Raw genomic sequence first — 26951 nt, 5'->3', positions numbered from 1 at the left:
TTTGTGGCCCTCTTGGAACGTCTCGGGACAACTGTCCAGTCTTCTTCTGCTTCGTCCTCGTCCTCACTTTCGTCGCTAGCGTCAGCATCCGCGGCTTGCGAAGACGGAACATCGGGTTGAGAAGAACCAGTGGAATCTTGATCATCAATCTGCGTGGCATCAGCAGTATCATCTCTGGGAAAATAAACTCCAGGATCATTGGAATGAATCCTGGACCAGTCAATATCTTCTTCAAAATTAGCAGATTGGGAAATTAAAATTGCATGTTTAGAGTCAATAAATCTGCTCCATTTTGAGTTATCATCAATACCCATAAATCTCAGTCTCTTTGCTGCTGGACTTCCTTTTCTTCTTTGAGCTAAGGGAATGTTCACCATAGCATATGAACCAAAAATATGGATGTTTTTAAGATCGGGCTTGTAGCCATACAACATGAAGAAAGGAGTCTGATTTGTTACACTGCTCCAAGTACGGTTAACAATGTAATTTGCATATTTTATAGCTTCACCCCAGTATATCTTACCAAGGTTGGCGTCTTCTAGGAGACAACGCATCATGGTTTGCAGTACCCCTTGTCTTCGTTCTGCGACTCCATTATGAGCTGGTGTGTAAGGGGCCGAAGTCTGATGAATAATTCTATTCTTACGCATCCAGTCCTGGAAACACTGAGACATGAACTCGGCACCACGATCACTCTGGATTCTGGCAATGCGAACTTGGTGTTGGGTAGAAACAAGGGTTGCAAAGTCTTTAAAGATCTGAAAAGTCTCTGATTTTTCTTTCATAGGATATACATATCCATATCTAGAGTAATTATCAACAATTGTTAGAAAATATTTTCTACCACCAAATGATGGTGGGAAAGGACCAACTATGTCAGTGTGAACCAAATCAAAAATGCGTGTTGACAGGCGTGTAGCGTGTTTGGGAATGGCTGCTGCTTTGGATTTGGCCTTTTTGCATACAGCACAATCCAAAAACATCTTACACCCCTTTAGATCCAAACCTTTTGCGAACTCCGGCATCTTCCTAAGAACACGGAAACTGGCATGCCCCAATCTTCTATGCCATTTATGGATACACCTAGAATGCAAAGGTTTACCAGTTAGTGAATTCTCAACATAACATTTTTATGCGGAACCTCAGGCTTGCTCTGAGCAACCTGTTTACCAATTCTATTTTTGTTGGCTTTAGGAGCCTTAGGAATAGCAACAGGATCTCTCTCTGGAACATCTCTCTCTGGGCCTGGGCCTTCCCTTTTTGGAGTTTGTATACTTGCCTGTGTTTGTGTTTTAGGCTTTGGCTTTAAGTAATAAACACCACCAATTAATATGGTTCCAGCAACAATATCTCCATCTTTAACTATGTAACTTGCATTTTCAAGGTGGTGAACCTGGAATTTTAATGCTCTAGACAAGTGACTCTGACTAAGCAAGTTACTGGTTGCTGCTGGTATGTAATAAACATCAGAAATGAATGCATCGCGCTCTTCAACATAAACAGTTCCTTTTCCTTTGACCTGACAAGGATGATTTGAAAAAGAATAAAGTTCACGTAGTTCTGGTTCAGGCTCGTGCATTTCTGTGAAAAGTTCCTTTCTGTAGGTAACATGCAATGCTGCACCACTGTCCAAAGTCCACAGGAGTCGTCTGTCGTACTCTGGTTGAGGTTGTGGATCATTGGTTAAAGCCAATGTGGTGAGTGGAGTTTGTGGATTACGTCGGGGACCACGACGACCTTGTCTTCCGCCTCTGCCTCTGCCTCTGGAATCTGTTCCTCTGGGCTGGTATGTGACGGGAGCTGGAACTCGTTGGGGACTATCCCGGGTGGCATGTCCCACACGATTGCAGGTGTAGCATCTTGGCATCCTTGGAGTGTAGGTCCTTCCTCGGAAGGGGCACCTAGCTGGAGCTCTTGATGCGGGTGGTCCTCTCAAATGTGGCGTGGCCAACATGAATGCCTCTTCTTCAATTAAAAGTCTACAGACATTGTCCACTGTGCGTTGAGCAATTGGGACTTGGTTAATTTTTGTAACAGCATCTTTCCATTCATAATTCAAAGAGTTAATGATGATGCTGATCATTTGAATATCTTCAATGTTATGGCCTCTTTCTCTCAGTTCTGTTCTCAGTCCTTTCAGTTTGGTCAAGTCCCCTCCAATTTGTTCACCAGGTTTCAATCTCAAACTGTGGAATTCAGACATGAGTAAACATGAAGATTCAATTGAGACAGGCCTGTAGCAATTTTCCAATTCAGCCCAAATTTGTCGGGCTGTTGTGTTTGGTGGAAAAGTGACCTGCAGTTCAGTATCCATGGACATCAATAATGTTGTACGAGCTCTTAACTCTAGATCTCGTATTGCAAAATCCCATGGTTGTGCAGGAGGATTAAAAACCATGGAGTGAGTGCCTTCTCTTAAGAAGCAATAGTCTAATCTCACTGACCCAGACTTTGTAATTGTGTCCTGACATTTTTAGTTTTGACTCACCAGTTAGTGGAGAGACAGAAAATGCCTGGTAAGGAGCCTGCATTTGATATGCTGGTTGTGCTGGCAGAAATGCCTGTGGTATTTGCTGTGCCTGTTGTGGACCTAAAAATGGTCTTGGTTGTGCCATTGGAGGGGGGCCAGGAGGTGGCCCTATTTGCACTTGTGGCTGGGGCACATATGCAGGCATTTGTAGCTGCTGTGGCTGATGCACTGGAATCTGCTGTATTCCAGTTGCCATTTGTGCTTGATCTGCAATATTGGCATGACCTGCTGGAGATGCAGTCATTTGCCTTTGCTTCATTAAGTTTAATTGTGTTCTATCTAAAAGGACACCAACACCACCAGGGGGTGTTTGAGTTTGGGCCTGTGGAAACACTTGTGGCATTTCAGCTTCCTGTAGTAAATTTCTTTCGCCAGCAGATGGTGCTGCACCTTTAGCTTCGGGCAGCCCAGTTACAAGGAATGATTGCGTGGCAGGTTTATATGTAACTTGATCAGGGAGACTTTCATGTGACGTATGCACTGCCCTCTGTCTTAATTGGCCTGACACAGGATCCACCAGGGGGAGTGTCTTTGGCTCCGAGGAAGAAGACAATATGGCGCTTTTTGAAAATCTTAAGTTATCTCCCTTATCTTGCTCAAGCATAGATATAGCCATTTTTGCCTGGGATAGCTCCTGTTCATAGAGTTTTATACGGTCACGATAGGCTTTCATAGCCAGCTCATCCAGGGTGAGCTTAGAGCTTCGAGGAGAATAATGAATTGTTTCTCTCTCTGCGTGGGAGTAATTTTGCTCGGCAGTTTGCTTTGGCCTTGCACCGAGCATTACAAATTCAGAAGGTTCTGGGGAGACAGGTTGAGAGCTGGCATAATTAGAAGGGGGAGTTACTGACCTCAGTCGTAGTGCTTCACCTTCAAAAACAGCTTCTGTCTTATCTCCCTCCATTTCTGTTCCCACAGCTTCTTGTTCCAGGCGTGTGGCTGAAGTAAGGGGCTGGAAATCGGAAAATCTCCTGTCTGCCACCTCTTCGTTGGAAAGATCAATCAAATCATTTAGGAAGAGTGGTCTTAGTTTCATTTTGCCTTTTTTCTTCTGTTTCGGCATTTTAGCAAAAATAATTAGCGTACCTCAGTAGCTAAAAACTAATTGCCTATGCGCTCTTATCAGAAATAACAAAACAAGGAAAAAAGCCATAAATCAACCGTCCGAGCTACCAGATGTCAGGGCGTTGATTAATCCCATGTTTGGCTCTGGTTTAGAGGATGGATCGAGGCTTATTCCTTGTTGCAATATTCTGAAAAAGAAACGCGAAGAAAAGTTTCTAATAAAACTCATTTATTTGTTATAAAGAAAATAAAACACCTCACTAACCAAGAAAAGTTAATTGCTACATTTTTGAAAATAGTTCTTGCCGGCTATTTCTCAGCCGGACCTTGCTGGCAAGAGAACAAAGGAAAGAGTGTGTGAAGCAAGTGAAGGAATGTGGGTGGATGCACATGCGTAGTAGCTTCTGATAACAATTCTTGGCAAGGTACAGAAAGTCAGATAGTCCAGAAATAATTGGCTCAGCTGGTAAATAAAATAACGCAGTGACACTGGGAAAGGTGATCTCCTGCATAGGCATCGTACCATGGGCCCGCCTCCACTGCAGGGTGCTGCAGTGGTTTCTTCTCCCATATCAGAGGACCCATCAGAGCACTACATCCCCCTTGGTCCGGATTCCCCTAGAGGTCTGACACTCCCTCAGATGGTGGGTCTCCCCCGCCTTGTCACAGGGTCGGGAGTTCAGGGAACCCTATCGCTTAGTTCTGACGATGGACGCCAGCCTTCACGGCTGGTGAACTCACCTCGATTCATGCATGGCCCAGGATCAGTGGACTCCAGAGGACCTGACCCACAACATCAATTGGTTGGAGCTCCGGGCAATCCACCTAGCCCTGCAATCATTTCAGATGGTGGTCGAAGACCGAGACATTTTGATTGTGACAGGTAATGTGGCTGCCAAGTGAACCGCCTTGGAGGGACCCATTCCTGGCACCTCATGCAGGAAGCCATTCAGTTGGGCCTCTGGGCAGAGACTCATCTAAGATCCATTCAGGCCTCTCATATATCAGGGTTGGTGAACATGCAGGCGGACCCGCTCAGCAGAGCTTCAGTTGACCACGGGGAGTGGTGCCTGCACCCGGACCTGTTCAGGGACCTCACGGTCTGATTTGGGGTTCTGACAGTTGACTTGTTCACCACCCGCGACAATCGCCAGGTGGAGAGATTGTTTGCCAGATATCCAATGCCAGGAGTGGAAGGCATGGACGCCCTGCGCAGCCCATGGCCTCCAGGTGTGCTTTACGCCTTTCCCCCTCTCCCCAAGGTCATCAGGAAGATGCTGGAGAAGGGGGCAGAGCTACTGCTGCTGGCTCCTCATTGGCCCCGGCGCCCCTGGTTCACGGACCTGGTGGCCCTTTCTGTGGCCCAGCCTTGGAGATTCCCTCAGGCCAGGATATCGCTCAGCCAGGGGCAGTTGGTCCACCCGGACTCTTGGTGGTTCCAACTGACCGCCTGGCACTTGAGCGGTATCTCCTGAGGAAGGACCAGCTATCCTCCAGCGTGATTGACTTCATTCAGGCCTCGCCTCGCGATAGGATTCCATCAACCGGATCTATGTCACTACCTGGCGGGCTTTCAGCAATTGGTGCTCCAAAATGGCTCTGGAGCCTAGGGAGGTGTCCACGGTGAACATCCTGGAATTTCTGCAGGACAACCTAGAGGAGGGATTGGCGCCTAACACTCTTTGGAGACAGGTAGCTGCCCTTTCTTCCATTCTGTGGTGCGGGTCCAGGAGTTCCCTCTCACACCTTCCTTTGATTCGACAATTCCTTCGGGGGCAGCTAATCTTCGTCCCCCTGTTATCCATTGGTTTCCCACTTGGGACTTCACATGGGTCTTGAATGCCCTCACCAGAGGTCCCTTTGAACCGTTGAGGGAGGCCAGTCTTAAGTTTTTCTTCTACAAGATGGCCTTCCTGGTGGTCGTAACCTCGGCTCGCCGCATTTCCGAGTTGGCGGCTCTCTTGGTGACCTGTGTCTTCCATTCCGACAGGGTTGTTCTACGACTGGACCCTACCTTCATTCCGAAGGTTAATACCACGTTCCATAGATCTCAGGAATTGATTCTACCCAATTTCTGTCCTGAACCAGTACACCGGCTGGAACGCTTGTGGCATACCTTAGATGTCTGGAGAGCTCTCCGTGTATATATTAAACGGACCTCCTCCTCCTTTCAACCTGCCACCTTGGGTCATAAGGTTACATCCTCCACTCTAGGTCTCTGGCCCTGGGCTTGTATTGCTAAAGCCTACAAGGCCCAGGCATTGCCCGCCCCTTGGCGTATCACTGCCCACTCCACCAGGAGTGCAGCCACCTCGGCGTCTTGGGCTACCCAGGCCTCCCTGGGGGACATCTGTAGGGCTCCCACCTGGACGTCCCCTTCCCCATTTGTCTGCCATTATAAATTAGATGATGTTCTGTCCCCGTCCCCCCCCCCCACACAAACAGCCAGCCAGGGGTTAAAGAAGTACTCGGCACACACAAGGTTCATTATCAGGAACTTGGCAGCAATACGATAACCGTCTGCCAAGTGCTTTACTACAAGAAGAGGGAGTGTTCCTCCACCAGATAACACCAACGAATACACACAGTTTTCAAAGCAGTCCAGCTCAAACATGAAACCTTCAGCAGATTTGGCGTTGTACAAAGTGACTAGCCAGAAGTTAGCTTTGTCCATCACAGAGTCTAAATGGCCACCACACTCTCTTATATAGCCTGTGGGGTGTGGTCCAGTGACTCAGCTTAATCCCTGGCACGCCTCCTCATCTGCTGCAAATGTTTATCTTGCCTTCGTTGGCGTGGATCCAGGAACGACTTATCACTCTCATTGCTGTCATCGGAGACACCTGGCTCCTGGTCAATCTCCTCTCCCTCGGCAGACACCTGAGGCATTGCCAGAGAGGAGGGGCCTGGAGAGGGAGGCCTGGCCGGCTCCTCTCCTTCATGTTCGGAGCCTTCTTCCTCCGATAAGATAGGCTCGGAGGATGGAGCCACAACACTATCCCCCACCGCAGGGCCCTTCCCCCGGGTCTGACGGTCGGGATGTGGTCAGGACGGGAACTGGTCGTGAAAGGCCCGTACCAGGTCAGGGGCCTGAACGGAAGAAGCGTCCACCCAGCTGAAATCCTCGGGCCTGTACCCCTTCCAGGCAATGAGGTATTGGAAGCGCCCCTTCAGCCAACGGGAGTCCCGGATGCTGTCCACCTCGTACGTCGAGGTGTCGTCCTCGTCGGCTGCGGCTGGGGGGGGCAGGCATTGTCGGGCGTCGGAGATGGCTCGTTGGGGCTTCAGGGACCAGGAGGGACCGATGGAAAACAGGGTGGAGTCGCATGGAGCGTGGCAGAGTCAACCGGTAGGCCACCGGGTTGATGACTGCCTCGACCGGGAAGGGACCAATAAAACGGTGGTTGAGCTTCTTTACCGGTCGGTCCGTCGGGAGGTGTTTCGTGGACAGCCATATCCGGTCTCCCACTACCAGCGGTGGCATCGCCCGTCGAGAACGGTTGGCGACCCGCTTGTAGTCCTCCTTTGCCCGGGTCAGCTGCCGCCACACCAGCTGCTGCACTGCTTGCAGTTCCGAGAGGAAGTCCTGGGTTTTGGGAACAGGAGAGTCCGAGATGGCCAGTGGGAAAAACCGTGGGTGGTATCCCGCGTTGGCATGGAATGGGGTCATCTGGATGGAGGTGTGTTGGGAGTTGTTAAAGGCGAACTCCGCCAGGGGAAGGTACTCGGCCCAGTTGTCCTGCTGCTGGTTGACGAAACAGCGGAGGTACTGTTCGAGGATGCCGATGACCTTCTCCATTCCCCCGTCAGTCTCCGGATGGTGTGACGATGACAGGCACACCTGCACCTCAAACGCGGCCATCAGGCTTTTCCAGAAGCGGGCCATGAATTGGGCCCCGCAGTCCGAAACCACCCGGTCCGGCAGGCCGTGGAGGCGGAAGATGTGTTGCAGGAACAGGCGTGCTGTGTTGTGGGCTGATGGCAGTCCACGGCACAGGATAAAATGTGCCATCTTTGTGAGCGCATCCACCACCACGAGGACGGTCGTGAATGTAGCGGACAGTGGCAGGTCCGTCAGGAAGTCCATGGAGATGGCTCCCCACGGTCTCTCCAGTGTCGGCAGCGGCTGGAGGAGTCCAGGAGGTGGGCTGGATGCGGCTTTGGCCTGTCGGCACGTCACACAGGATGTCACGTACGCGTGCACGCCGTGCCGTACCTGAAGCCACCAAAAAGTCCAAGTCACCAGTTTCAGCGTCTTAAAGAACCCGAAATGCGCCGCGGGGTTGTCATGGCACTGGTTCATGACAAGGGCTCGGAGCGGACTCGTGGGCACGTACAACCAGTCCCGGTGCTTCAACAAGCCCTCCTCCAAAGTCCATGGGGATGCGGGGCCGACTTCCGCTTTCCGCTGCTGCGACCAGTCATCCTGACGCTGCGCTTCTAGCACCTGAGCCCGCAAGTCCATCGGTTCTTGGACCGTGGCCAAGGATTTCGCTGGCAGCACCGTCCGTGGGGAAGGGAGTCCTTAGGGCAAAAGTACTCCGGCTTGCGGGATAGAGCATCTGCTCTCTGGTTGTGGCCGCTCGGGATATAAGTCATTTGGAAGTTGAACCGGGCGAAAAACAACGACCACCGGATCTGCCGCTGGTTCAACTTCCTGGCCGTGGTGAGGTGCTCCTGGTTCCGATGGTCCGTCCGCACCTCCACCTAGTGTCGGGCCCTCTCGAGGTGATGCCGCCAAGCCTCGAACGCGGCCTTGATAGCCAGCAACTCTTTTTCCCAGATGGTGTAATTGCGCTCAGAAGGATTGAGTTTCCGGGAGTAATAAGCGCAGGGAAAAAGAGTGCCGCCATCCACCGGGGCCTGTAGCAGCACCACCCCAATCGCCACATTGGACGCATCTGTCTCGACTATGAACGGACGATGTGGGTTGGGGTGCCTCAGGACAGGTTCCGTGATGAAGGCCTGTTTCAGGACCTCAAAGGCCTGTTGCTGCGGGGGACCCCACTGGAACGGAACCTTCTTCCGAAGGAGCTCGGTCAGCGGCAAGGTCAGGGTGGCGAAGCCCGGGATGAAAGTTCGGTAGTAGTTGGTGAAACCCAGCAGATGCTGGATGTCCTTCACCCGACGAGGGGGTTCCCAACTACGCAAGGCCTCTACCTTGCGCGGGTCCATGGCGATGCCTTTGGGGGAGATGATGTGCCCTAGGAACTCTATGGAAGTCTGGAAGAAGAAACATTTCTCCAACTTCGCATAGAGTTGGTGCTCCCGCAGGTGCTGTAGGACCTGGCGGACATGCTGGAGGTGGCTTTACTGGGTCTGGGAATAGATCAAAATGTCATCCAGGTATATAACCACAAACTGGTCCAACATGTCCCGGAAAATGTCGTTCATTAGATGCTGGAAAACTGCGGGGGCGTTGGTCAGCCCGAATGGCATGACGGTGTACTCGAAGTGGCCGTATCGGGTGCCAAACGCCGTCTTCCACTCGTCCCTCTCTCGCACGCGCACCAGATTGTAGGCCCCTCGGAGATCAAGCTTAGTGAAGATCGAGGCCTCCCGCAACCTCTCCATCAGCTCCGAGATGAGCGGCAGGGTTTAACGATTCCGCACGGTGATTGCGTTTAACCGCCGGTAGTCACAGCACAGGCGTAAGTCCCCCGTCTTCTTCAGAAAGAGGACCGGGGCTGAGAGAGGGGAGGACGAAGGCCGGATGAACCCTCGAGCAAGTTTTTGTCCAGGAAGTCCCGTAGGGCGGCCAACTCGGGCTCCGACATGGAATACAGGCATCCCACGGGCAGTGGCGCATTGGGGATCAGGTCCACCGGGCAGTCATAGGGTCGATGCGGGGGTAAGCGGTCCGCCTCCTTTTCGCTGAACACGTCGGCGAAGGGCGTCAGCTCAGGAGGCAAAGAGACAGCAGGGGTGGAGACATCCTGGCCAGCACAGGTGTGGCAGTTGTGATCGACACACTGCAGGCTCGGGAAGGAGATGGCATTCCTTGACCAGGCCACCTGCGGATCGTGGGCCCGAAGCCAGGCCATCTCCAAGACCAGCGGGAAATGCAGGTCCGCCGTCACATAAAATTGGATCGCTTCCTCGTGGGCCCCAATGGTGAGGCGCAAAGGCTGAGTCACGAACTTAATGGGCCTCGCTACAAGTTCCCGCCCATCAATAGTCTCGACCCTCAATGGAGGGTCCACTGGAACCATGGGAACCTTAAAATGGGCCACAAAGGCCTGGTCCATGAAGTTTGTCGTGGCCCCCGAGTCCACCAGCGCATGCGCTTGAAGCCCCTCCGACCGGTTGGCCAACAAAACCCGGGTGTCCAGAATCAGGTGCCGAGGGGGCTCACAGTCCACAGCCGCCGACTCCGGCGGGGCATGGCTACGTGCCTGACCCAGGGTTTCCCCTAGGCCAGACCTGCCCCGTTTCCCGGCTGGTCACGCCAAGATTCCGGAACAGGCTTGAGCGCCCCACTGCTCTTCCTGGGGCAGGAGGCGGCAAAATGTCCAGCCTCCCCGCAATAGAGGCACAATCCCCCTTGGCATCTCCGCATTCGCTCCTGGGCTGTCAGGCGTGGTTGAGCCACTCCCAGCTCCATGGGCTCCTCCGCGGTTGCCACGAAACGCGGGGTCACCCGGGACGCTGTCGGTGCAGGACGCAGGGATGCAGAAACGGTCGGGGTTTCCTGGATGGGCCGGTGGGTCTTGCGCCGTTGGAAGCGGGCGTCGATGCGCAAACACTGTGTTACGAGGGCGTTGAGGGTCTGAGGCGCCTCCACCTGCACCAGCTCGTCCTGCAGGTCGTCGGAGAGGCCATCCTGGAAAGCGTCCCTTAACGCTGCATCGTTCCAGTCAGAGTCCTGGCCCAGAAGCCGAAATTCAGCCACATATTCCTGCAGGGGCGCTTCCCTTGACAGAGGTCCTTGAGGCGCCTGGCTGCAGTCTGAGTCTTCAGGGGGTCCTCGTACATCACCCTCAGATGTTGCCAAAAGCCCTGATAATCTGCCAACAAGGGGCTATTCTGCAGCAATAGGGGTATGGCCCATCGGGCGGCATTGCCAGAGAGGAGGTTAATTACGAATGCCACCTGAGCTCGGTCGTCCGGAAAGTCCTCTGGCCTCATAGCCATAAACAATTGGCATTGTCCCATGAAGGCCGGGAACATCTCCTGCTGCCCAGAGAACTTATCTGGCACATTGATAGGGCATTTCTGACGGGGAGGAGGAGGAGGTGGAGGGACAGCTGCAGGTGCATTTCCCAAAGCCAGCTGCGCAATTAGCTGGCTGACTTGCTGCTGCAGGAGCTGGTTGGCATCTTGCAGCTGCTGTAACTGCTGCTGCAGCTGTTGGTCCATCATGGTTAAACAATGGTTTACATTTCAGGTGACGGACAAGATGTTCTGTCCCCGTCCCCACACACACACAAACAGCCAGCCAGGGGTTAAAGAAGTACTCGGCACACACAAGGTTCGTTATCAGGAACTTGGCAGCAATACGATAACCGTCTGCCAAGTGCTTTACTACAAGAAGAGGGAGTGTTCCTCCACCAGATAACACCAACGAATACAGTGTTCAAAACAGTCCAGCTCAAACATGAAACCTTCAGCAGATTTGGCGTTGTACAAAGTGACTAGCCAGAAGTTAGCTTTGTCCATCACAGATTCTAAATGGCCACCACACTCTCTTATATAGCCTGTGGGGTGTGGTCCAGTGACTCAGCTTAATCCCTGGCACGCCTCCTCATCTGCTGCAAATGTTTATCTCGCCTTCGTTGGCGTGGATCCAGGAACGACTTATCACCCTCATCGCTGTCATCGGAGACACCTGGCTCCTGGTCAATCTCCTCTCCCTCGGCAGACACCTGAGGCATTGCCAGAGAGGAGGGGCCTGGAGAGGGAGGCCTGGCCGGCTCCTCTCCTTCATGTTCGGAGCCTTCTTCCTCCGATAAGATAGGCTCGGAGGATGGAGCCACAACAGATATGTATGTATCAGCGGATGTAGCCTTTGGGTGCAGGGTGCTTCAACAGGTTCACACTGACCGGGGGACACCGGGCCGGTTGGCTCCTCCCCCAGTAGGATATCGGCTTTGATATGTCCCATACCTGGCTGCCGGTCCCACTCTTCTGGAGAATGGGCATTGGTCCTACTTGAATGCCCTTTCTGTGCATTGTGGGCCCGGCAGCCAGCGCCAACCTTGGCCTCCTGGGTCTGGTGTGGGTGGCTTCTTGGGGGCGGTGTTTCCCTTCCTGTGGTGGGGGCATAACCTTGTCTTTGCAGCTCAGCATGACAGTCTGCAGCATCATCCTCGTCGGAAAGCTGGGAAGCAAGAGGAAGAGGAGTGCTTAATAACTTGCAGACTCGGTCCTGTTGGATATCAGACTGAGTTAACCCATGCCTGGCTGCCAGTTCCACAATGCAGAGAAAGGGCATTCAGGTAGGACCAATGCCCAATCTTAGTAAATTGCATCAGTTGCTTTACCCTGGTCAAGATGTGTGGTCCAAATGTTTCTGCAGTGTAGAAGTTGCAGATTGCAGGACAAATTTTTCCTGAAACCAAACTGCTTGTTGGAAAGCAAGTTGTTTATTTCTAAGTGGAGGGTAATGGATTGATTTATAATTGATTCCATGACTTTACAGGTGACGCAACAGAGTAAGATCGGTCTGTTATTTTCCACTAGACTAGGGTCTCCCTTTTTAAAAATAGGTATGACCGTGGCTAATGACCATAAATCGGGCAAGGAGCTGGTTCTAAAAGATACCACATAGATTGTACATAGAGGTTCAGCTAGGGCAGTGGCGAGCTTTTTCAGGAAGTAGGCACATAAGCCATCAGGGCCAGTGGATAGAGATGGCTTTAGGTTACGTAGTGCCATTTCAACAATATCTACTGTAAGATCAATATGTAGTAAATCATTACAATTTGTTAGGATACGACTAGGAAATGGGGGGTCAGTCAACAAAGACTGAGCTGAAGAACGTATTTAAAAGGTTGGCCTTAACAGCTTCATCATTACAGTCTTCCCCGTTAGGCCCTTTTAGGAGTGGGATAGTTTTCGAGTCTTTAAGATTGGTGTTTATGAAATTATAGAAGGCTGTGACGGAGTTTAACAACTCTTCCTCCTGATTGCAATGGTAACTGATTCTGCCTTTATCGGGTGGCATAAGGCTTTGTAGTGGTTTGTAAAATTACCAGGTTTTTTGGACTATAAGATGCACCACTGTACAAGATGCACCAAGATTTCGAAGAGATACGAAAGAAAAAAGGTTTTTGCCCTCCCTGGCCCCCAGGAGCACTCTGCAGACCTCCCAAACCCTCTGTGCGCCCTGATTTTGCGAACAACGGGCCCATTTTTCGCAAAAATGGGATGAGCGGGGCAGGGCTTCGGGAGACCAAAAATGGCTATATTTGGTGTATAAGACGCACCAACATTTCCACCCTCTTTTAGGAGGGAAAAAAGTGTGTCTTCTTATACTCCGAATAATACAGTAGCTATGTAGCCAGTTTTGTTTTCTCGCCAAAGAGATTTTTTTTTTATTGTAACTTTCTTATTGATATGGGTAATTTTTTTTTTTTTTTTGGCTTTAGGGGTTATTTTTGGTACATATAGGTTAATGACTCTATTAACTTCGAGCAAAAAAATGTTATAATGGTCTTCTGCAGTATTGCAACCTGTGAACAAAAGGTGCCAACCAAGAGATGAGGCAGCTATGAAATTGTAGTTGGCTTTTTTAAAATTATAATTTGGAGTCCCATCATTATGACCCTCTTTGCAAGGACACAAGTTGAGACAAAAATAAACCATACTGTGATCACTGTTGGAAAAAGATTCTTTAACTTGTAGGCCATAAATTGAGTTTAAGCTATTGCAGAAGATGAGATCTAAGCAATTGTTGAACCTAGTGTTGTTCGTTACCAACTGCTCCAGCCCCAGCATCGTAACAGCATGGTACAGGGTTGCATGTATAGGTTCGGTTGTACATTCGTTTAAGGTCCAATTAATAAGAGGCAGATTGAGGTCACCAAGAAAGATAAAGGGAAGCTGCCCATGTTAGTAGTGCAATTAACTTGTTCGTATGACCAAGGTTGTAATCGGGCTCTATAACATAGCAAGAAACGAACGTATTTAAAGACAGTTCACAAACAGTGGTCTCAGGAAGAGCAAGCTCCTGTGTAACATAAATCTTTTTCAGACCAAGGGACTTTTTATAGAAGATAAAAACACCATCCCCTCTACGGTTTTCACGATCAGACTGGAAAACGTGATAGTCACTTATAACGGAGTCTGGAAAGGATACATTCAACCATGTCTTGCAGACAAAAATAAGGTCAAATAGGGCCGCGTTTAAGAGGAGGAGGAATTCGGGCGTCCTGTTTACGAGGCTTCTTGTGTTAAGTAACTTGCATTTTAGACCTGTAGTGGTGGACCTGGAAGAAGTTGGAAGTGTGCATGCCTAATTTAAGTTGTTGGGAGGGCAGTTGTTGAGACGCAGGCCACTGGTCCTGCATTTAATGCAGTCTATGTACAGATCAGTCTCTCCTTGATCCTGGTGTCTCTTGAGCTCCGAACGAAGCTCGCGGGTGCCAGCACTTTGTACTATGGACAGGTTGGGCCGTGAATTAAGTTTCCTATTATTTGTGCAGCTTTTGGCGAGTGAGTTTATTGTGGAGATGAATTTGCGTTTGCTAGTTTCACTCTTGCAAATGACTCTGCAGAAGTGTGGGGCGGCTGAGTCATCACTGTTCTTGAATTCAGGGCCATCATGGGAAATGTCGATGATTTCATCGGGAATGATGGTTGATGCCTGGAAGTTGTTGATGATGTCACGGATCTTTGTGATGTCATCGGATTCGTTGATCCAAATAAGTTGGTCCAGTCCAAATAAGATTGTGTTGGGACACTTCTGTTCACATTCAATCACGTCTTTGACAAGGATGGAGATGTTACAGGATTAGCAGTTATCTGCGGCTGCGGTAGTTGGGTTGGGATAGGATTTCAGAATATTAGTGCTTTGCTTTTCTGCGTTTTTTCTTTTTCTTCAAGGGATACTAATCGCACTTCTATGGTGTCCACCCGTTCAAGTAGAACAATAAATTTGTCCAGTCTGGGCTTACATGATGGGCAGAATAGTGGAAACTAATTTTTGTAACAATGGGGAAAGAATCACCAGGATAATGAAGAATGAAGACAACAATAGGCAACATGGGAGCTAGCTTTTTGCTTTGTCTGAAAGTATAATAATATGGCAATCAGGTTTCACCACAAGAAGTTGCAAATGTGCCTCAAAAATATTTCTTGTGGGTTATGTTCTTGTGTGAATAACATTTGGATAAAAAAGAGAGTGCCAGTAGGAAAACCAGATGCATATTCCTATAGTTATCAAACCAGATAAAAGAGAGAATCATAATGTAGTCTCTTAAGGACCTGGCCCATAATCTTACCTTTTATCATGAAGATGAGTCTTCTTATGGAGTTATAACTCAGTAGAAAAATTGCCCACAAAGCCTTGAGTTTAACTGTGGTCTCCTAGATATAAAGATTGAAAAGAAGTACCGTATATTAGAATACAATACAGTAGATAATGAAAATGGTATGTGGATCAACAGTGTGAACCATCTCAGTTGGCACATTCTAAAAAAAGGAACTCCTGGTCCAATTAATTCAGCAAGAGTAAAACTTTATTGAAATCTAGGTACAGCAGAAGCAAAGTCAGTTCTGAGGTTTTCCCACGAAAACCTGCATAGGTAAAACCAGTTACAGACAGTGCTTTTGTTTTGGGAAAACAGTCTGTGCTGTTTGAACAGACTGGAACCTGTCCTTGATGGGTATCTCTTCTCAGGCAGCAGAAGGTGCTCATACATTCGTTAGACCTCCCCCCTCCCTAGGAATTTACCCCATTTCTGTTTGGCAAACTGTGAGCTGAAATCAGGTACAAGCAACAGTGAAGCCAAGTCAGTTTTGACAAACAGCTTCATTCAGTTGCCAGATTTGTGCATGTCTTATTTGATCCTGTTTCTTTTTGTTGCATTTCATGGTGCAGGTATGTATTCATACATAAAAAAATACTTTAATGATTAAGGCAATTGTCAGTTTCTGTTAATTATTTTTCAGGTATGCCTTTGTATCCACCATATCGAGACAATTTCTTTGGTTAAGTATTTAAATCAGATTTTTGTGGGATTTAAATCAGAAATTTAAAATTGCTATTTAAAAGCATCCATCCTGAGTAGAAAATCCAATAGGTCCTTCCTCTGTCTAATTAATACAGGACACAGAGTCAGTGGATTGTGGTCCCTGATTGTTCAGAGCTGCCTGTCTTCTGATTTGCAAGAGCTGTCATCATCTCACAGTAAGGATTTCTTCACTTCACTCCCATCCTAGGACTTCTTACAGGTAGTCCTTGACTTACCACCACAATTGAGACCAAAATTTATGTTGCTAAGTGAGTTTTGCCCCATTTTATCACCTTTCTTGCCACAGTTGTTAAGATAGTAACATGGTTAATTGAATCTGGCTTCCCCATTGTCTTTGCTTGTCAGAAGGTCGCAGAGGGGGATGACATGACCCTGGGACATTGCAATTGTCAGAAATATTAGTCAGTTGACAAGTGTCTAAATTTTGATCATGTGACCATGGGGGTGCTGCAATGGTCATAAGTGTGAAAAGTAATCATAAGTCCTTCATTTCAATGCTGTTGTAACTTTGAACAGTTACTAAATGAACTCTTGTAGGTCAAGGACTACCTGTATTTTGATTCATAATTTGTTAGTGAGAAATGCCTAAAACAGGTCCTCCATCATTAGGGATGTATAAAAAAGGAATTCATCAAGTGCTTATGCAGTTTAAAATTAATTAATGATTTGCTCTTTATTTACTAAAAAATTCTTTACATGTTATTGAATGAGGTATCTGATTCTGTTCTATAACTGGCAAAATAAATTCTCCTTTAAAGAAACTGGAAGCTAATGTCATAGAAATATGTGCAAAAGTGTTTGTGAGTCTTCAGAAATTCTTTTAATCTATACTTCCATTTTTTAAATCTAGGGCAGGGGTCTGCAACCTTAAACACTCAGAGTCATTTGGACCCATTTCCCACAGAAAAGAAAACACCGGGAGCCACAAAACCCTTCCCGTGCCTGACTATTTCTTGAGCGGCCACAAAACTAGCATATGTAGTTGAATTAAATGTTTTGTTTTCTTCAGAAACTTAACTTTTCTTGGATTTATCCATGGTTGGCCTATCGGGGGTTGAAAAGTTCAATGAATTGCATGCCGGCAGGTGTCACACATTGGCAGTTGTGATGCATATTTGAGTGACAGGGAGCCGCAGCAGAGGGGTGAAAGAGCCACATGCGGCTCCAGAGCCGCAGGTTGCTGACCCCTGCTCTAGGGAGAGGAAGAATTGCCTCTTATAATTCTTGAAGTAATAGATTGTTTCACAATGATAAATCTATAGAATGTTCAAGAAAAATATAAATAACTTCGTGCAAAGATTAGAAGAATGTGTAGTTAAAAACTAGCAAACTCTTAATATTGCAATACATGCATGAACTTTATAAAGACCAGATAGAACCTCAATTAATGTCAGGAGATTAGTATATATTAATGTAGTATGAATAAATATTTCAATTCAGATAGTCTTGTTATTCTGCTTTCAAGCTTTTTCGTGTCTACTCCCAATTGATTTAGCAAAATTGTTTATCTAGTTCTCTCAAATTAAACTGTTTTCATTTTCAAATTTGTACCTTTGGAGCCAATTCCTATTTTTGAGATAGGGAACACAACAAATCACATACAGATAGTTGTATATACATATAAAATGTGTATTAACTATGCTTAACCTATTAGCATAGTCTCATTAGATGAAATCCGTATTGGCTATTAGAGAAAACATTTTTCTAAAATGTTTACTTTTGATCAAAATGTATAAAATAATAACCCAGGTCTTTGACTGAGAAATCACTAAAGCCTTCCCAGCAATAGTATTGTTTATTGTATGCCCTGATTTTCTATTTAGGGAGTACTCAAGGTGCTATTATCCTATGGTGATTCTGCTGTTAGACAAATAAAAACATGCAAAGAAAATGCTGAATCCTGCAATTCTACAATAAGTTACAAATATGCAACATATATCTAGTTCCCCATGAAGCATTAATTTAGCCACAGGTAGAAAGATAATATAAAAAAAAGACACTGAAATGCTTACTTTTCTAGAAACTCCAAATACTAGTTTCTGTGATTTGTAGGATCAAAAAAGAGTCAAAGTCTGTTTGTATGAATATATGAGTGCATGCAGCTTTCAGATGTTTAAAGTAATAATTCATCTATAGAACGGAGGTGGTAATGAACAATGCAAAATTATATATGCAGCAAGTATGATAACATCCAGTTGTGGTTATCATATTTGTCTGAGAAAGATTCAGAAGGCCCAGAATTCTTTGAAAGTAGTTTTGGTTTTATGTTGCAAGGTAGATTTATTTCTGTATCCAGCTCTTTACTCAGGCTTTGTTTTTCCTGAATTGTTCCTTCATTCAGTATAATATCTCTATGTGGAAAGAACTTGCACCCTTTTGTACAATTAAGGTGAAATAAATAGAACAGATTAGACATTGTTAAATTTAAATACTGCAAAAATCAACATCTCCAGTTTAAGAAAGTTAAAATATAAAATGCATGAATTCTTGGGAGTGCTTGGAGCCTTTGGCTGGATCCACATATTGCATTTAAGACTTAATCTGCTTTGTGTGTTTTTGATTTAGTGTGCTGTATGAAGCTTGTAACTGAGTGTTTTAAACCGTATCTTATGGTTTACTTTCCTATAAACCTCTATCACTATCACTTAATTTAATTAGCCATGGTTAAAAAGAATCCTGTAAAATGTGTGCTATATTTTCCTGTGCATACTTACCTGCCTTTTGCCACTTGATCACTGATAATAAGGCTTATTTTAATTGGCAATTTATTTTCAGATGAAAAGAATGAAAAACACTGCACTTCTGTGTTTCATACATCTATGAACAAATTACAATGCTGCATGATGAACTTGTAAAGAATGTTGTATAGAATATCCAGTGGAGGAGGATATTAAACTACCCTGGTAATATCATATTGCTTATCAGTGGTCCTTTGAAAGCATTAATCATACCCGAATAGGACAGAATAAGATGAAGTTCCACAATGTTCACTGATTGCAACAAATAACTTGGTATATCCCTTATTCTTGAGCTCCTCTTCTTGAGCTGAGGCATAGTTGTCCTATGTACTAAACATTTTGCCCTTGAAAATGCAAATAATCTAAATGGAAAACATTTTGTAATTTTGATGTTTACAACTCAGTGGATACCTATTTAGTGAATGAAAAGAAGCATAGAAGAGAAGTCCTTGTCAAAGACAGAGACCATGCCCTTCCCCACTTCTCTGTCACAGAGTAAAGCTATTTTAATCTCAATCTTAGGGGTAATAAATGCAACAAAAATTAACTACTTCTTGTCTTTATTATGTAATCTCTTTCTTTTCCAACACCCCCCCCTCCAAAAATCTGGTTTGCAAGACCAAACCGAAGCACAACCAGATGCCTTTGGAATCTCAAAAGTAGGGCATCAAGATATTCAGAACATCTGCTCTTCAGAGGTCTACTGCCTCTGTATATGATTATATGTCTACACATGATTTCTAAAGGGTAATTTTCTGAATAAACAGCCCTTTTATCTTTAAAGTATACTAGATTTGTCCAACTGGTGACACTCAGATGCTTGAACTCACACTTAGGATCATACTTCAGTGTTGACCGTCCAAACATTTAGCAGGAAAACATTGTACGAGGGGTTAGATAACTAGTATGTTAAGCGAAAATGCAAACAATTGAATACACTTAATTACCTTATCTGTGACTCACAGATTACCCATTTCGGTATCTTATATATTTGGCAATTTGACTTTTTTTAAAAAAATATATTGGAGTGCAGGCTCATTCATAAAAAGAAGAGGGACACCACTCTCAAAAAGAAGTTAGAGTTTTGCCAGTAAATCTAGTACCGTGTTTCCCTGAAAATAAGACCCTGTCTTATATTTTTTAAAACCTTGAAATAAGCACTTGGCCTTATTGCCATGCGCTCAAAAGCCCAATTGGGCTTATTATCAGGGGATGTCTTATTTTGGGGGAAACAGGGTACATTTATATATTTGACTCATCTGATTCATAAAAGAGGGAGTGAATATTTTGTTCACTCTACATTTTCAATGTAGAGTGAACCGGTAGTAAAACCGGCGGGAGGCTCTGTCCATCGACCCCGACATCATCAGGAAGCTTCTGTGCATGCACAGAAGTGCGCATGGCCCCATTGCGAACCGGTAGTAAAGGTAAGTAGAACCAACCCCTGTTTAGAAGCTGCAATGCCTCATTTAAGGACATTGTAGTCAGAGATATTTACATTGCTAACTAAATTGGGAGGGGTTTTTTTGCAGCAAAGAGCTGTTTGTCATGATTGTTCACTCAGCTAAATTGAATTCTTCTTTTTTTTTTCTAGATTAATTCCAATTTGGATAGCAGTTATGATATATAAAATGCTTATTCAAAGTTAGAACTATAATTAATAGATAACATTTGACCCTTTTAGGGATGTCCTTAGAAATGAAACAAATCTGAATGTTGGTGCAATGAGCTCTCAACAAATGTTTTAAATAAGACAAAGTTAAGCCAGATTTAAACTATCATAAAGTTGTCTTATTTATGAGTAAACCTCACTAAATTCAGTGAAATTTATTTTTAAGGTTATATGTGTATACAATTTAACTACAAGCATACCAGATCAAAATCATTACAATATTTGTCCATATACATTTGAATAGATAATGGTGCTTCCTGGTTGCTTTGACAGTGCAAAAGGACAAAACCAGATATTTTACCTGTAAAGAACTGTTTTTAAGCAATTCATGCATGTGGTGTTTTTTTTTTTACATGAAAGTTTTTGTTCTTTTAATTTATGAAATCAAATCAGAATTTATTTTTGGCCCACTTTTAAATTTTTGAATTAGGGTGTGATCATCTCTAGATGCTACATAATTATTTGTACAAATAGTATGTCATGCTGTAACCATATTCTATAAATGTTCCTATAAGATTTGATAAGTGGGAAATTATGCAAAATAGAATGCACTGGTTTCAGTGCAAACAAAATTATTGAGATCGTTCCTCATTATGTCAAATGGAATAGCAAGCATCTGGTTAATTCCTTGAGACAGGAATGCCACAATCCAAGTAAAGGCCTAGAGGATAATGAATAGTTATTGGTTGCGAATCCAGTTCATTTCAGCTGAATGGACTGTGCTATTTATATGGGTAATTCCTGTAAGTCTTAGAACAGAACTGGCTGTTTCCACACTTTTCTAATTTCTCTAAGATATGATGAAGCTGAATATCTGATTGCCTAGTTCCAGGCTGAAGTTAGTAGATTGCTTTCCACATGCAGTACTGCATTCTGAATTTCTTGTTAAGAATATTATATATTTAGGATAAGCTCCTTTTTGCCTCCCATATTTCAAACAAAGGGGGTTCTATGCCTTGTTATTATCAGAATATTTCTAGCTGAGTAAGAAAAAGGCACTTCTTCCACCTTCCTGTATACATGCTTGGGAAGTGCTGTTCACTATCTCATTTCCTTCTGACATGCATAGCAATATTGTGATCAATCATTTGGAGAAGCGGTTCCTTCTTTTATATTTTTCCATCATTTATGTCTTTTTCCAGTTTGTGTAATCATTGTTATTTTATCACATCAATCACATTTCTGGTGTCCTCGGCCTCCCTGTGGCTCTAAAGGTCTCATTTTATAAGAGTCTTAAATGTAGAATCCAATTACCGTCTTCTGACAGATGTTCTCTTGGACTTGTGTGTTTAGAGGACAAGTGTATAATTCTGACTGCCAGATGTTCATGGCACTGGCTCCTTTACATAGTGGCAAAGTATCCTTCAGGATGACATTTCTGCTGTGGCATCTGCAGTAGCTAAAGTTTCTGCAATATAGAAACCTAATGCCTGCAGCCAGCAGCCCCACTACTTTGACAAGAAGTTTGATGCAATTGACATCAGGTTTTATTTTTTCTGAGATTAACTCTTGTATGAATTTCCTCACTTGCTTGAAGTACAAAGGAGTTGGCTCTGATGAGGAGGAGCATCACAAAAACAAGAGAAAAGAAATGTAAATTTTAGAGTGCAGTCATTCCTATTACAGTAGTGTTATGATAACTCTAATGTTCACTCTTTACTACTTTTCTTTGCTATTCTGAAGGACTTGCTTATAAAGAACATGTTTCTTGTGGTTGTAATGTTGGAAGATAAGGTCCAAGAGAGGTTTGCAGGCTTGCTATACTGCTGGTCTGTCCCCTTTCCTTCATTCAATAAAGAAGTTTATAGATTTGACATGTTGCTATTTTGTAATCTTTTACTCATTTACACAGATAATGACATGGATTCCTGAGCCCTGAGGTTTCTTGTTCTTGCATCCATGGATCAAAATATGAAACTAGTTGCTTCCATTATACATTTTCAGCCAGGTCTCCTTCCTCTTGCAAACTATTCTTGTTATAATGAGAATGATTCAGGATATATTCACCATTATGCTTATCCTAAATCTTGTTATCTTGTCTCATCTTTTGACTGGGTGTTTGCTGACCTTGTGGTAAATCTATTTATTTCCTAACATGACTGTGGCTTCTAAGATGGATCTCATGGTGGCCCAAAATATAACTTTCATTGTTGTAAATTGACAACTATTTGTACACTATTTGTGCTGCAAATAATAATATCAAGTTGTACAACAGAGCTCTTCCCGTTCCACCTGTTTTGTTTTGGTAGATCAGTAACAGACAACAATTGAATATCATTGAGCAAGAACCTTTTCTATGAGAGCAGTTTCTTTTCAGATCACTAACTACCACATGTGCATAGCCCACTGCCATATTTTTTTTATGGGAAAAGGTTGCACCTTTTTATCTACTTGACAGCCAGTTTGGTGTAGTGGTTAAGGCAGCTAGAAACTGGGCACAAAGCCTGCTGGTTGACCTTGGTCCAGTCACTCTTTTTCAGTCATAGAAAGGCAGTGGCAAACCACTCCTGAAAAACCTTATCTAAGTTTTAAAGTTTTAAAAAATTGACTTGAAGACATAAAATAATAAACAAACAAATGAATGAAAGAATTCTACCTACTTACCCAAATCTCAATATGTGTCAGCATTCATTTTCTGTGATAAGTCATCCAGACTGGTCTGTTGACAACTTAGTATAACTAAATATCTAACATATTGCTTCTTGAAGGGGGTTTCATGAATCATAATTTCGTCAATACATATGGTGCTTTTTCTTGTGGTTTGTTGAAGGATGCATGTATTAGGTTATATCAGGACCATCCTTTAAATGCATAAGGCCTTTTCAATGAGAAAAAATGAAGAAATGCCTGGGTAAAAAAAAAAAAGAATTACTGCTTAGTTAGGAATTACTCCCAATTCCTTGTTCCTCTTCTGCTTAATACCCTACCCTTAGCATTGAAACTTTTATCTGCAAATCAGACCACAGTCTTCTAGATCAAATCAGCCTACAGGTTCTAATGTTTATAGATCATGTTCAGCTTTGATTCTATCTTTAGCATCACCAGAGGGTTTCTGACTAAGGAAGGCAGTGTTTTTAATTCACTGCCATCTGCTGCCATCAGATGGAAAAGGCTTTTTAGATTGTGATCTTAGAATTTTTTGCACGGATTGGAATTCCATCATTAGTTATTTCATCTGTGATGATTTCAGCATCCATTTTTTTTCACTTGAAGAGATTGGCAAACCGAATCGATATCCAAGGATTTGTCAGTATTATCCTCACATTTCTTTTCTATTATTGCTGGAACAAGTTGTTCATAATAGGAAATCACTTTTTTTTAGTTTGGGTGCATCCTTTGGGCTTTCTGCTGTGCTTGAAGTTTCATGAAATGCAAGGTTCTCATTGCTGTTCATCTAAATTTCCAGTGGGTTTTTATTTCCCCCTGTATTAATGATTAGACATCCTTATTATTACATAAGCATCTATAAAAACTCATTGACCTCTGAATGATAAGCAGTTACAGTCTTACCACATTTCTCCATTTCCAAATTTTAGGCCTCTGTTAACAAGCAGAACATCCAAACTTGAAATACTCAGTTTATTGCATAGTGAAGGATCTTGCTATGATATCTACAGATATTTGAAGTGCTGTATGGAAGTGACAGCAACAAGGGATAATGTCTGTTTCTATATCTGGACCCTTCAGTTCTAGAATGTACCTTCAGATTTGGTGTAGAATTTGGAGTTTTTCCTAGATTCTCAGGTCCTGCTTGAGCAAATAACAGTACAATTAGGAAGGGCTTTATAAGAGACATCTTACATGCCACTTTCACCCATTCATTGACCCATAAGCACTATTTGCTGTCACTTAATTTTTGGTCATCTAGTATTTGGTTATTAGTGCATTTTAAATAGGGCTGCCTTTCAAGACTACTTGAAAGCTACAGCTAGTCCATAGTGTATGGCACTGGTAGTTGTTAGCTTGTCTCTGTACACCTATGTAACTTAACACCTGTACTAGGAACTTCTGTGTGTAGTTCAAGGTCCCCATTAGTATCTTTAACACTTTTCACGGCCCAGGCTAGGCTTATTTATAGAACCACTTATCTCCAGTTATTTCTGCTTGTCCCCACAAAGTCTGAGGAGGTTGGTAAGGTCCTCTATCAAACAAAGTTGTTTAATGGGAATCCGAAAATATGGCTACTCTTGCGGTACCTGCCCTCAGAGCAGATACCATACTCCCTCAGATTCAGTTGCTTCCTACTTGGCCAACCCTTCACAAGGCGCTAAAGACCCTAATGCTCTTTAATACGCCCTTAATTAAACTGCATCTACATCGAGGGAAGAATTCAGTGGGGTAACCAAAGGCTCTACCTTAGGCCCAGTACTCTTCAATATCATCATCAGTGATTTAGACGATGGGATAGAATGGAACTCATCAAAGTTGCAGATAACCCCAAACAGGTAGGAATAGCCAACACTCCAGAAGATAAGCTCAAGGAAGTGTCTGCTCTGTAGGGCAAGTACCATATGAGAAATGCACAGGTGATACCTGGCTCAATAGTAGAATAGGTGGTACCTGGGTCAATAGTGATAATTGCGAGAGGGATTTCGATCCTAGTGGACAGGCACTTAAATATGAGCCAACAGTGTGCTGCAGCTGCCAAAAAAGCCAATGCAGTCCTAGGCTGCTTTCACAGAGGAATAGAATCAAGATCATGTGAAGTGTTAGTACCATTTTATATTGCATTGGTAAGACCACACTTGGAATATTGCACCCAGTTTTGGCCACCACAATCTAAAAAAGATATGAGATTCTCGAAAGAGTACAAAAAAGAGCAACAAAGTTGATTGGGGGCTGGAGGCTTAAACATACAAAGAACAGTTGCAGGAATTGGGTATGTCTAGTTTAATGAAAAGAAGTATTAGGAGTGACATGATAGGCATGTAACTATGTTTAAGGGGCTACCACAAAGAAGAGGGAGTCAACCTATTCTCCAAAGCACCTGAAGGCAGAACAAGAAGCAATAAATGAAAACTAATCAAGGAGAGAAGCAACCTAGAACTAAGGAGAAATTTCCTGACAATTATAACTATTAATCAGTGGAACAACTTGCCTCCAGAAGTTGTGCATGCTCCAACGCTGGAAATTTTTAAGAAGAGATTGGACAACCATTTGTCTGAAATGATACAGGGTTTCCTGCTTGAGCAGGGAGTGGACTGGAAGACCTCCAAGGTCCTTCCAACTCTGTTATTCTGTTAGACGTGATTCTTCCCTGAGCTAAGCCTGACTTGATTATGTGGTTCTATTGTGAGTCATCCTGAGCTTGATTTTGTTGTTGTTCATTACTTCTGGGAGCTTTTAATTGATTATTAGTACATTTCAAGTGGGATAAATCAGGTAAGTCTCACTGTATTTCTGGCATGGCAGGCTCAGTTTCTATGGCAAATTCTGCAGTGGTGGCAATTTTTTTTTGAATATTTTCATCCTTTAGGATTCCAATGGTAACTGCATCTTTTCTAAGATATATAGAAAATTGCCACTAGTTTTGGATCCGCTGAATTGGTATAGAATAGAAAAGATTTGGCATGTCTCTCCCTTCAAATCCTTTAACTATTTTCAGACCTAAAGAATCTTAAATCAAATAATTTAGGGATTCATGGATTTGGATCTCCCAAATATATTTTAGTCACCATGGAACTTAAACAATTAGGACCAGTATTGGATTAGTAACATGGTAGATGATTAAAGTAACCACAGTGAGGCAAGGAGCCAAATTGCAAGCCTTTTGCAGTTTTTCCTTTTCTTGAGGTGTTGATTGTTGTGGGTACTGGAGCAATTTATAATTTAATGTCTTTAACATTTTGATTACAGAGGATATCCCATTTTCCAGATAATGTTTGCCTCTGTAATAATGTAGTTAATATATGTCTTTTTAAAAAGCGTGAATAACATATAACTTTCTTCAGTACTAGTATCTACTTTGTGGACAACTCAATGCTATCTACTTAGATAGTGTGGGATGTGAAGAGAACCTCTCTTTGCTTATCAATGAAAGTAGCTGCTTTGATTGTTTCATTTTCAGTGCTAATAATTTGCTAACTTGCATGGCATTTCCTCATTCTATTTCACAAAATTTAAAATACAGCATACATTACATTACATTACATGCATTACATATGTAACAATATACATACATTATATATGCATGTTTATTATATATGTACATAATATATTAATGGTGTGCTGTATTTTAAATTATGTTACTTGAACTTGGATCCTAAATAAATGGTTTTAATGTCTTTTATGCTAACATGTCTTGAGTCTGAGTTTTATGTGAGCCAGGATGCTTTACTATCATTTATATTTTTCCCATACCCCTTAATGCCTGGGGAAGCTCCTCTGCCTTGATGTCCAGCAAGTCTTAGCTTGCTGAATTCAACACATGCCACTTTTTTAAAAATATCTGTAGAATGGGGCTCTCATGCTGTTTAAAGAAACATTTCTTCTCTCTGCCTAAAGTACAGCACTGTGAGTTGTGAGCACCATGCTCTTTCTTGTCTATAAAAGTGAAATTCCCTGTTTCCTGAGAGTTCACTGACATCTCACCCTTGACAGAATATCATTAAGAGCCTTTCTGATGGGCACTTTTCTTTGAGAGATCTGCATATTAGTGACATCATAACTGGTCACTTTTCTATGGATGTTTGAGAAAGAACAGGTGCCTCATTCAGCCAGGTGGTTTTTTGTTTTAACCTGACAACCTG

At 44.1% G+C, this 26951-nt stretch overlaps 1 protein-coding gene across 50 annotated transcripts in view; it reads left to right on the top strand.

The window, feature by feature from the left end:
• Positions 1-26951, top strand: part of CXXC5 (CXXC finger protein 5) — a 167571-nt gene that overhangs the window by 128562 nt on the left and 12058 nt on the right. For 15 of the 50 annotated variants that reach the window (XR_015733563.1, XR_015733558.1, XR_015733554.1 and 12 more), the window contains one exon: positions 15867-15947. The exons of 30 other annotated variants lie outside the window; for them this stretch is intronic. Coding sequence is in view for 4 of the 20 variants with exons in the window: in XM_087891253.1 (XP_087747379.1) it covers positions 3449-3478 (30 nt within the window). In the remaining 16 variants the exon portion in view is untranslated. Of the gene's footprint in view, positions 1-3448; positions 7405-15866; positions 15948-18567; positions 18696-26951 lie in introns of those variants that run through there. 5 more of the 50 variants (XM_087891253.1, XM_087891255.1, XM_087891252.1 and 2 more) reach the window with 2 other exon arrangements.

Source organism: Pantherophis guttatus, chromosome 3 (genome assembly GCF_059756535.1).
Source record: "Pantherophis guttatus breed Tessera chromosome 3, ASM5975653v1, whole genome shotgun sequence".
In the NCBI taxonomy this organism is placed as follows: domain Eukaryota; kingdom Metazoa; phylum Chordata; class Lepidosauria; order Squamata; family Colubridae; genus Pantherophis; species Pantherophis guttatus.
This window is presented reverse-complemented; position numbering and strand designations above follow the sequence as displayed.